Here is a 12646-nt window from a genome sequence, read left to right as displayed (position 1 = left end):
CCCTAGGTTTGTTGGCCCCTTCGAGATTCTGGAACAGGTTGGAGAGGCAGCTTACAGGTTGGCGATGCCTCTAGCCTTATCGGGGGTTCATAATGTTTTTCACATATCCATGCTCGGGAAGTATGTATCAGATTCAACGCATGTACTGAGTTATGAGAATTTGGAGCAGGACTAGGATTTGTCTTATGAGGAGAAGCCGGTTCAGATTCTTGACCAGAAGGACAAAGTCTTTCAGAGCAAGACCATCGCCTTAGTGAAAGTGATGTAGAGGAACAACAAGGTTGAGGAGGTGACATGGGAACTGGAATAAGAGATGCGGGAGCGGTATCCCGAGTTGTTCAGGTAATTTCGAGGATGAAATTTTTGTAAGGAGGGGATAGTTATAATGATCCAAATTTACTAATAAGGCTTAGGGCTTTGATTAGTGTGCTTGGAGGGCAATAAGTGATTTATTGTTATAATATGTGAATTTGTGTGAATATGTGATTAGTGATGCATGTTTAGGTGAATTAAATATGCATGTGGGCTCCGCTTGGTTATCAGGGGCATGTTTGTAATTTTAGCCCGTTGAGGGCATAAATGTGATAATTGTAATATTATGATATACTTGTGATATATCTGTGTTGCACGATCCGAGACAGTCCTAGGGAGCGGTGAGCTAGAAAGTCACAACGGGGTCGAAAATCCAACTTGGGGCGAGTCGAGGGGTATTTCGGGTACTAGACGTTTTATGGGATTAACGAGTTATAGAAATAAATATTTTGTGATATATTTGAAGATAGAATGTTTAGGAAGGAATAATGGGGAAATTTACCATTTTTCCCTCAGGGACATTTTTGACACCCCGAGCCTTGAGGTAACCTTAGAGACTAAGTTAAATAAAACAAAACATAAGAAGCTTTCAGAACTTTGTGAACCGACCCAAACCTCTCTTCCTTCTCTCTTGTTTTCTCTCAACCTTACCAAGAAGGAAACTTTTCAAATCAAGCTAGGATTTGAGCTTTGAACTTCGAGAATTGCTCAGCTTCACTTTATGGATTCAAGCAGAGGCTAAAGTAAGCATCAAACCATAATTTCAGCTAGTTAATTCAGTGGTTATTGGCTGGTTTTCTGCTGACTATTTAGAGTATTGCATGTGTGTTGGGTGAAGAATCATCTTTGAGGTTGATGAGGTTTTAAGCTAGAATTCTGTTAGGTTTTGTTGTTGAGTTCATGGTATAACTTCTGTGATGATTAGCTCGAGTTGTTGGGTTGATTTTGGGGTTAATTGGATTGTTTTTCGTGGTAAAAATGGAGGATTTTTATGGGTTCAAAGGGTCGGGGCGCAGCATTGTTCTTGCTGAGCCGTAACCCTCTAGAACAAAATGGTCGCTTGGAAGAAGGACGGGTTGCGGCATGCCCTAGCTTGGGCCGCAGCGCGCCTGCCCTATTTTGGGGTTGGTCTCTGGTTGAGGGCGGGCCGCGGCATGGTCTCATGGGGCCGCGACTCTTAGTGCATTTTTTGGGCTTTCAAGAGGTTTTAGGCTTGGGAATTCAAAGGTTAAGGCTCGAGATGGATTTTATCACCCGGATTGATAGATTTCAATGTTCTAGAGACTAGAATTATGATCCAAAGCTATTTCATGAATTAGAACTTGATGGATGGATATTGTTGGTGCGTTGTGACTAAAATTTCAGCGAGGCTCGGACTAGGAGACTGTGCTCGGGACATCGGTGCTTGCAAAGCTCGGGACACAGGTTAGAAAACTGTTGTACCCGTAGAGCTTGTGTGCAAGGCACGGCCCTATATGATTGTGTTTCAAGGTGTAGCCCCTTTGATTGAGTTTGTTCATGTTTAAGTATATGTTTAATTATGCTATGTCTGCATATATGTGAATGAACGGCAAGAGCCAAGAACGGCGAGGGCCGGGAACGGTGAAAGCCGAGAGCAGCAAGGGGCCGGGAGCAGCGTTTAGCACGCGGAGTGCGAGTTGCCAGGGCGAGACCCTAAAGGATACCTGGGATATCCTCACGGTGTGGATCGCGAACCTAGGGCCTGGTAAAGCGTCTGGGACGACATGGCCGTATATGGTTAGCCTGATGATGGCTTGTTTATATGTTAAGTGTTTGATATGTATATGCTATCTGCTTGTGAGGGTTTTCTTGTTGGGCTTCGGCTCACGGGTGCTCTGTGGTGCAGGTAAGGGCAAGGGGAAAGTTGACCAACCATGAGTACGAAGAGCGTGAAGTGGCGCGTACATGTTTGGCCTGCCTGGCTGCCACGGCCAGGGGTATTTTGGGAGATGGTTGTACTAAACCTAGATTTTGTCGTTTAGCCGACTTTAGTTATATTTTTGAGTTGTAAATATTTCTAAACAGTATTTTGGGATCCCGAATATTAAACACTTTTTGATTTTCAGTAAATGGAATTATTTTCTAAGTTTATGACTCTGTTTATGGTTTAATTACACTTTTGTCTTAAAACCTCGATTAGCGAGTTCAATGCACGTTTTAAACTCACTTAGTAACGACTCTAAGGAAGTAGGGCGTTACAAGTATCGAACATGATCAAATAGTTTGGCGACAAGGTCCTAGGACCTGTCTCTTTTTTGGATCGTATGGGTCGATAGGCTCCTCAAGAACCAAGATAGAAGATGATCCATTAATTTGGCGACAAGGTCCTAGGACCTGTCTCTCTTTTGGATCGTATGAGTCGATAGACTCCTTAAGAACCAAGATCGAACATGATCCATTAATTTGGCAACAGGGTCTTTGGACCTATCTCTCTTTTGGATCGTATGGGTTGATAGGCTCCTCAAGAACCAAGATCGAACATGATCCATTAATTTGGCGACAAGGTCCTAGGACCTGTCTCTCTTTTAGATCGTATGGGTTGATAGACTCCTCAAGAACCTAGATCGAACATGATCCATTAATTTGGCGACAAGGTCTTTGGACCTGTCTCTCTTTTGGTTCGTATGGGTCGATAGGCTCCTCAAGAACCAAGATCGAAGATGATCCATTAATTTGGGGACAAGGTCCTAGGACATGTCTCTCTTTTGAATCATATGGGTCGATAGGATCCTCAAGAACCAAGATCAAACATGATCCATTAATTTGGCGACAAGGTCCTAGGACCTGTCTCTCTTGTTGATCGTGTGGGTTGATGGGTTCCTTAAGAACCAAGATCGAACATGATCAAATAGTTTGCCAACAAGGTCCTAGGACCTATCTCTCTTTTGGATCGTATGCGTCGATAGGCTCCTCAAGAACCAAGATCAAACATGATCCATTAATTTGGCGACAAGGTCCTAGGACATGTCTCTCTTTTGGATCGTATGGGTCGATAGGTCCCTCAAGGACCAGAATTGAACATGATCCGATGATTTGACGGCAAGATCCTAGGACCTATCTCTTGTTGAATGTAATTTAAAGAATTAAGTGGAACTTAAGAAATTAAATTCATTCATTCATTGAAGCACAATGGCTATTACACAGATAATTCGAAAATAATACATTTGCCTCCTACTCGGCTATGCTTCTTTCCGCCAAGTATTCAACAGGAACGACATTCAGGATGTCTACATCTTTGGAAATCGCAAGCTTGGCTAAGGCATCAACATTAGCTTTCTTCTCCCTCTGGGCTTGTATTATTGAGTATTTCTTGAACTGTGTCAACAAGTCCTTCATCTTGTTCAGGTATTGCACCATCCTAAGTCCCTTGGTTTGATACTCCCCTAGTACCTGGTACACCACTAGCTAGGAATCGCTGAATATCTCCAGGGACTGTGCATGCACATCCCGAGACAAGTGTAATCCTGCTAATAATGCCTCATACTCAGCCTTGTTGTTTGAAGCGTTGAATCCAAATTTGAGAGCGCAATGGATTATGTGATTCTCCGAAGTGATCAATATGATTCTTGTACCTGAGTTGTGTTCATTGGATGCTCCATCAACATATAGCTTCCACACAGGAGTATCTCCTTCCTTCTCGGTATCTCCATTCTCTGATTGGTAGGAAGGGTGTTCAAGGTTGGTGCCTTCGACTATGAAGTCTGCCAATGCTTGTCCTTTTATCACCATCCTCGAATGATAATTTATATCAAACTGTCCTAGTTCCACTGCCCACTTAAGTGATCGTCCCGAGGCCTCTGGTTTCTGAAGAACTTGTCTCAGCGGTTGATCGGTCAAGACTCGAATTGAGTGAGCTTGGAAGTATGGACGCAACTTTCGAGAGGAAATTACTAAACAGTAGGCTAGCTTTTCAAGAGGAGGATACCTAGACTCCGCACCTTTAGTACACAGGGTGATGTACCATGTTCTCTTCTTTCACCAAAGCAGCGCTGATTGCATGCTCGGTGATTGCCAAATAGATGAATATTACTTCACCACATATTGGCTTTGCTAGGATGGGAGGTTGATCTAGATGCTCCTTCAAGGATTGGAAATCTTTCTTGCACTCATCGGTCCATTGGATCTTCTTGTTTCCCCTTAGTAAGCTAAAGAAAGGGACACACTTGTTCGTAGATTTTGATATGAACCTACTGAGGGAAGCTACTCTCCCTGTTAAGCTTTGTACTTCTTTGATTGTTGTAGGTGACTTCATGTCGATCAATGCATTGAAATTCTCGGAGTTAGCCTTGATTCCACATGAATTGACTATGTATCCGAGAAACTTACCAGAACCAACTCCAAACAAGCACTTGAGAGGGTTTAACTCCATGCTATACTTTCTAAGTATTGCAAAGCATTCATCCAAGTCTAGAACATGCCCTCCACCTTCTTTGGACTTGAAAAACATGTCATCGACATATACCTCCATATTTGTGTTGATCAAGTCTCGGAACATGCCATTCACTAAACGCTGGTAGGTGGCTCCTATGTTTTTCAAGCCGAATGACATCACCTTATAACAGTACAATCCCTTGTCTGTTCGAAAGCTGGTATGTTCCTCGTCGAGAGGTTGCGTACTTATTTGATTATACCTAAAATATGCATCCATCAATGAGAGTATTTCATGTCCTACATTTGCATCGACCAGTTGGTCTATTATGGGTAGTGGGAAGTAGTATTTGGGGCAGACCTTGTTCAGATATGTGAAGTCCATGCATGTCCTCCACTTCTTGTTTGGCTTTGGGACCAGCACGGGGTTCGATACCAAATATGGGTAGTAGGCCTCCCTTATAAAACCATTTTCCTTGAGCCGCTCGACCTTCTCCTTCAGGGCTTAAGATCGGTCTTTGTCAAGCAGTCTCCTCTTTTGTTGCACCGGTGAGTAGTTTTTGTCCACATTGAGGACATGGCTTATCACGGATGGAGAAATTCCAACCATGTCCTCATGTGACCAAGCAAAGATGTCCTGGTTCTTCTTCAAAAACTCTACCAACCGTGCTTTAACTTCCACCTTTATCTCCTTCCCAACTTTAATTACTCTAGTTGGGTCCTCCTCATCTAGTAGGACTTCATCAAGGTCTTCGACTGGTCCTACCCCCATGACGTCATCCCCAAAGCGAGGATCGATGTCGTTTCCCTCGCTTTGGGAATCTTGCTATAATGAAAAATCTTCGTTAAAAGGAGCCCTCTGCTCCAGTAGAGTGTTTCTTTCAACATCAACTTCCATGTTGACAACCTCATCGATTCCTTCATTCCCTTGCGAGACTGAGGGTGTAGGGGTGGTAGGTCCACCTTGCCCTTGTCGGTGCGACCCTGCCCCCGAGCCTCCCCTCCTACATGACTTTGAGACTTTAAGCAGCCATTTCCATTCCTGTCACGCCTCTCAAATGTTTGACCCTCATCTCCTGGGTTGTTTCGTTTGTCCCCCTAGGAAGGGGCCTTCGGGTTGGTAACACTCTTACTCCGAGATGAAGTGTTATTCTTCTTAGTCATGGAGGAGGCAGTCTTGGACTGTGCCTCTTCATCCTGTCTCTGGGAAAGTGGCTCTAAGAGCGTCCTTGAGGTTTGACTCCTCCCCTGGGACTCCTTGTTACTGCTGTCTCACATTCCTGGTGCTTTGGCCTAAGCCTCCTTCACCGCCTGAGTAGTAGCTTCAACATTAGCTCAGGCAAATTAAGTAGCCTCCTCTAGAGCCACAACAGCCTCCCGGTGCCTCCGGTCAGCTTCCTGCTCCCTATGGATCATCCTTTGGACCTGCTCATCTATCTCCCGCGTCGTCATTCCATAGTCGCCCTATAGAGGGCAATTTCTACAGCAAAGGCCTCCTACCTCGCCAGAAATTGCGCCATCTCCTCCTGGTGAGCATTCCATGGATTTTCTACATTAAGTGGTCTCAAACTTCCACCTGAGGTTCGTTAATGGGATCGATGGGATCCTGAGTGGTGGAATCCCTGGGAGTCATCTTCTTTGTCTGACTAGATTTTGGAGGCATCGTAAAACTAATGAAAGTGTGTTTCTTGATTTCGTACTCTCAATGAAAGCACCAAAATATTGACTTGTGAAATTGGCCAACGGTCGTATGTACAATATACGACACCTTTTGAACGTAATGAATCTAATACACGACAGAGTACAAATATCTAAACAAAAACACACAAGAATTTATAGTGGTTCAGCCCTGTCCTTCTGAATAGTAATAACCTAATCCACTTAGTCTTTAGTATTGAATCGCTCGATAGAAAATTACAAAGATCAACTCAGAGTTCACTCACAAGTTTTCCCAAAAGATCGATCCAAAAAGCCCCAAAAAAGAGTCATCTGAAACAAAGCCCTGGGTCCTTTATTTATGGTACCCAGGAGCTGTTACATGATCAGTAAGAGTGGGATCGTAGTTTGGTACACGATCATTGGGAGTGGAGATACGTGTCCACCTTCCCATGATTATGAGATCGTAGGTCTTCCCATTGTCTTCTCTGGATCATGGTCGATAATGCACAATTGAGACCTTTGAGAAAACGCTAAGTCTTGATTGGTCTATGAGACTTAGGTGCTAGACCCGATGAACCTTTAGAGCTTGGGTGCTAGAACCATTGGTCCTCTGGGTGCTAGGCCTGTGATCTTCTGGGTGCTAAGCCTGTTGATCTGCTGGCTACTAGGCCTGTTGATCTTAATTTGAACAAGTTTGAGTTTTTCCCAGTGAAGTGTCTTTGGGAGTGTAGGTCGTCCACCCTATGAAGGATAGGGTGGGTCGACCACCCCAAGGGGTTCTTGGGCATGCTTAGGCTGACCACCCCTAGGGGGCCAATGCCAGGCCGACCACCCCTAGGGGGTTTAGGCCTAGTTGACTTTCTATAGGTCTTGGACCTATCTTTTTTGCTCATCGGTCTATTTTCAATACTTTGTCGTTTTTCCCTAATTTTTGATGCCACGTTCCGCTTTCTCATTCGCCACATCATCTCTGGATTTTTGAGGGATAACAAGGTTGATTATACTAATATCCCTTTTTAATATTATATGACTTAACATATTATGCATTATTCTTCACTATGTTAATACTTTTCATACTTCTTAGCATAAATTCATTTTTATATATACCTTAAGTTTTATATTTGTTCAAAATAAGATCTATTTTGTATAATAAATTTTAGTCTATTATACTGGCTCTTCTAGTAACCTAGACTTCAATGTCTATTTAATGTTCACTTGTAAGTGTACTTAGAGTATCTAGTATATTTAGACAGCTTTACATATATCACACCATCTTTTTGATAGAATTAGATTTTATGTCTGATAAAACTTTTTTATAATCCGGCCTAGTAATATGTTTATTTTGTGGCTAAATTTTTATTAAAAAGATTTGTATTTTTTAACTTTGAAAATTAAAAGTCAATTACCAAGTTGCAAAATTTGTTTCAAACTAAAAATTAAAAGGTTAGAGCAAGAAACCTTTTATAACATTGTTCCTATGTCGTTGCTTTGCCCTTTGATAAAATAATTTTGTGTTTTAGTCCCTTGCTTGTAACCATTGAACTCTAGATCATTGTTGCTAAAATACTTCCTCTTTATAAAGTAGATCATCTAGCTTCCTTTCCAATTGATGTATCTTCGAATGATCATTTATATGATCTTGCGAATAATGAAGATGAATAACTTGAGAATGAGTTTCTTTTATTTGCCTAGCTAAAGATCCAAATTTTGTTTGATGCCACGAGGAAAGATTAAGGGCACATATTTGAATATTATTGATAGTTGAAAGAAGAACATATCATCTAATTGTGAATTGGATAAGTAACTAAAGAAAACATAATTCTAACTTTATAATTGTCAACTTTTATTAAGATAAATTTATTTATACGAATAGCTTTCAAATTTTAGAGATTAGAAATTTAACATATTGGAGTCTAGTCTTTTTTCTTTATATACTTGCCCTTTTTTATAAAATATATATATATTTAGGTGCATGAAACTTTTTTTGGATATCATTTTCATAAATAATTTAGTCTTTTTACTAATTTATTTTTATTTGGGAAGTTTATAAAATTCAATGCTAACAAAATATATTTCCTTTGTTTATTTTATGAGATTGTATTTGAATGTAAAGATTGTAGTAGATTTAAATGATTAATTTACATAAATATAATTCTATCGAATCTAGATATATGTATATATTTATTAGAATGATTTTTTATAGGGATAATATCTGTTTTTACCAAATATATAGTCAAACTTTTAATAATATTGGAGATACACAATTAATTTAATCTTGATATTGCTACCTATTTGATTTAGAGCAGGCTGTTTTTGAGAATCACTAAGAACAATTAAAATATAACTTAGAATAATGAAGTAGCTTTGAAATTGGTGATGAATGACAATTGATCAATTTTATTTGTTTATTTCTTACCTTTCCTTTTACCATCAGATTAGGAAAATTGGTATAGATCTGTTAAGATTTGTTTTAAAAGTGAATTCTAACTCAAAATTGAATCAAGCTTATTATAATAGGAACTACGTTTTGAGATAATCCTGTTTTTTAACTTTAATTTATATTAAAATTTTGTGCATACGACAAATTATAGATATGAGGTAAAAGTAATTAAACATAAATAGGAATACAAATTTATTTATGATAACAAGGACTATAAAACTTAAAATAAATATGGCTGAACTTTAGAATTATTTTAACATAAGACCCCTTCAAATTTTCACAAACACATAAATTAAAGACACTTTAAAAGAGAAACTCTTTAAACTAGATTTATTTTGTAATCTTGAAAATCTTTCCTCCAATCTTTCTCTTTCATGGTTTTGGTTGGCCTACATTTTCCTTCAACTTATTCCCACCAACCCATCTAAGATTTGCTAATTTCTTAGGAGATGTTTGTACATTAGAACTTTTGTGGTTTTTCTTATTTGGGATTAAAGTATTTTTGTAGGGTTCATGTTCCACCTCTTTCCGCTCATTGTTCTTTATATTTATCGTCAGAGTGTCCTTCATAATTATAGTATTGTTGAAATTAGAGGTTGATCTATAAAAAAGTTCACCAAATGTAATTAGAAAGAAAAAAGATTTGTTAATATTAAGAGTCATTAATTTTGTTTATCTAAAATATGACAGAATTTGTTAAATTGAAAAGTGTTTAGACTAAGGATATTTTTACCTGAGTGTCCAATTTTCAATCTTTTGGTGGACGATCCTATAGTTGAAACTTTGGTTTGCAATATGAATGCTTCTTTTGTCAATTGGGCAATCGATTTTGAATAAATAGAAAATTTTCCTCCTGAATTATGACCCATGTTGAGTTCAGGGGGATTTTTTTTCAAAAAAAAAATTCAGGGGGTAAAACTCTACAAGGATCATAGTTTGGAGGGAAAAATCCTATTTATTCATCGATTTTTTACTGGCCCTATTATTTTTAGAATTTGCTGCAGCCGTAATCATATTATTGGACAAACCATCTGCTTTTAGAGAATCATCATATTCTAGTGTTGGACAAAGCCCTTTTTCTATTATTTTCATAACAACTGCACAATCTCAGTGAGTGTGACCACAAACCTCGTAGAAAATTGAAAGTCACTCATATCGGTATGTTATCCAAATATTGTTGTTTTTTTTTTTAATATCCAACATTTTACCTTGTATGAGGGGTTGAATAGAATCCCAAATTACTTTGATGTGATAGACTTTTATTTGAGCTTACATTATTTATTTTAATATTTTATAAAATATAGGTTGATAAATAGTTCGTTGCTGATCTAGCCCATTTAACTTTAGTGATCTCTTGTTTATGGGCTTAGTATCTATAGTAGTCTAGTTGAGGCAGAAGTCTGGGCTTTGAAGTTAACTAAAGTCTTTGATGAGGAAGTCCAGTCCAACTAAGTTAATATAAGCTAAGTCACCTCCCTAACTCTATATATATGAATAGTCTCATCGCTATTTTGTAGTTTGATAATCTGCTTTAGAAATATAGGTCCTAGGGAGGAATGCTTAGTTGGTTAGTATTGCACTAACAATTCACGTTTTCTCCATGGCTGAATCAGGTATGTTTCCTGTATTATTTAATTATTTATAGTGTTCTAAATTGTATGCAAAATTATTGATAAGATGTTGTAAGAATATCTAACATGTGGTATCAGATTGCCAATTGTATACGATTTAGGACCTATAATTTTTTGTTTAAGCTAAATTGAGATTAATAAATGATGAACCCTAACTAATTTTCGTTATTATTTTATGTTGAAATTTTTATTGTTAGATCCTAAAATATTAGGGCTTTTATTCCTCGTGAAATTATCTTTCTATAGATATATTTTATGCTAAATTTCGTTTAGTAATTTATGAGAATTTCATGTTTAAAGTTTTAGAGGTTTTTCATAAATTTCGCAATTGACAAATTGTTATATCTAAATTTAATGGTTATTTATCCAAATTAAATTATTGCATGTGTACATTATTGTTTGTAGAACATTTACCATGCTTTAATTTTGTTAAGATTCGGCCATTTACACAATATTTTACCCGAAATTTTGGTGCATTTTTTCACATATAATCTCTTAGATCTACACTATTTATTATTTTTTTCTCGAAATAAACCTCACAAATCAATTGCCCATGATCTAAGGATGAAAATCCCTAAAATACACGCTCGAAAACCCCATTTTTCTGGCCAGAAACTCGTCGGACCCGACCAAGTCGCAACTAGGTCGCACAACTCGATTTCAGGCTGGCTGGAGGTTGAAGACAACCTTTTCCGACGACGCCCACTCGCGGCAGCAGAGAGTGGGGGCGAGTGCGGCACTTCCGAGCAATGTTTTTCGGCGATTTTTTTTTCCAAATTCATTAGAATTTAATTTCTGATTTTTCTGTGATTTTTAATTAATTTTTTGACGTCAAAAAATAATTATTAATTAATTAATACGATTTTTGCACTTTTTAAATCTTAATAAATATTTTTGTCATATTTTTTGAAAACTTTAAATCACAAAAAATTATTTGGGTATTTGTTCGTTCCTTTTAACATACTCGCTATCTAGAACAACCTTTGTTTTTCCTATACTCTCCACTCAAAATATAGGTTTTTATTTTCTTAAATAAATCCTACATTCTTTGTTGTTCTAAAGTGTCAAACTTGATTATTTGATGACCAAACAATGTGTTATGGTGGAACACATTATTTTGATCATTCATAAATTTAATGAGAAATATATTTTCATTTTTTGGGAATTTGGTTGAAAATATTATAATTATTATCATCAAAGTGATTTAATTATATTATTTTTCAATGATTGTTTTATCGCCAAATTTCATTAGTTTATAGAAAATATTTTTCTTGGATAATTGATATGTATAATTACTTGCCCAAAGGAGGTAATTATATATATTAATTATGTCTCATGAAGTGTGTTGATTATAATGCATGTTTAAAATTATTTTCCCAAAGGTAATAATTTTTATGTGTATTTTGTTTGGTTTGAATTAATATATATGATTTGAGAATTTATTTGCCCAAAGGTAATAAATTTTTAATTTATATATATTTTCTATTTAACTTCATGGAAATAGATCATATGTGTATTATATTCTCACCCCAAAGGGGAGTTTGTGATGACCATCTTGACTCTATTTATATATTTTCTTGATATGCTCGTAGTTTAATCAAGTTTTGTATTTTTCTTTTATCTGGTAGTTTCTTTTTCTGTGAACAACAGCAATGCTTCAATTCAAATTCTGACTGGGTCCAACTACAAGAAGTGGAAACGAGATGTGGATTTTAGTTTGGGAATCATGGACTTGGACCTATGCATGCATGAAGATCAACCTGCTGCTCTTATTGATGCGAGCACTACTGCCCAACGAACTCTCCATGCACAATGGGAAAAGTCAAATCGTCTCAGTCTTATAGCTATGAAAAAATTGATTCCTGAACATCTTTTGAGCGGTCTGCCTGAGAACACTAATGCCGAAGAGTTTTTAACTAATGTGGGAAAATTGTATGACACTGGTGAGAATCCTGAAACTGGATCTCTTATGGATGAGATTCAAACCATCAAGTATGATGAAAATAAAGGAGTAAGGGACTTCATTTTAAAAATTGTCCCTATTCAATCAAAGCTAAAAGATCATAAGGTTCCTCTACCTGATTCCTATATTATTCACCATGCTCTCCATGCTCTTCTTGCATCTTTCAGTCTCATTAAGACAGCTTACAACACTTATAATCAAGCATGGAGCATAAATGACCTAATTTCAAAGTGTGTGGCTGAGGAAAACTAG

The 12646-nt window shown here is 37.6% G+C and overlaps 1 protein-coding gene across 1 annotated transcript; it reads left to right on the top strand.

Moving 5' to 3' along the window:
- The first annotated feature begins 10400 nt into the window (after positions 1–10400).
- LOC133825436 (uncharacterized) lies at positions 10401–12646 on the top strand. The gene is made up of 2 exons (XM_062258376.1): positions 10401–10413; positions 12060–12646. Exons 1-2 carry the CDS (start codon positions 10401–10403, stop codon positions 12644–12646), a joined length of 600 nt encoding a protein of 199 aa, XP_062114360.1.

The sequence above is a fragment of the Humulus lupulus genome, chromosome 3 (assembly GCF_963169125.1).
Source record: "Humulus lupulus chromosome 3, drHumLupu1.1, whole genome shotgun sequence".
NCBI classification, from domain to species: Eukaryota; Viridiplantae; Streptophyta; class Magnoliopsida; order Rosales; family Cannabaceae; genus Humulus; species Humulus lupulus.
Note: the sequence above shows the minus strand (reverse complement) of the source record. Positions and strands in the feature narration are given on the sequence as shown.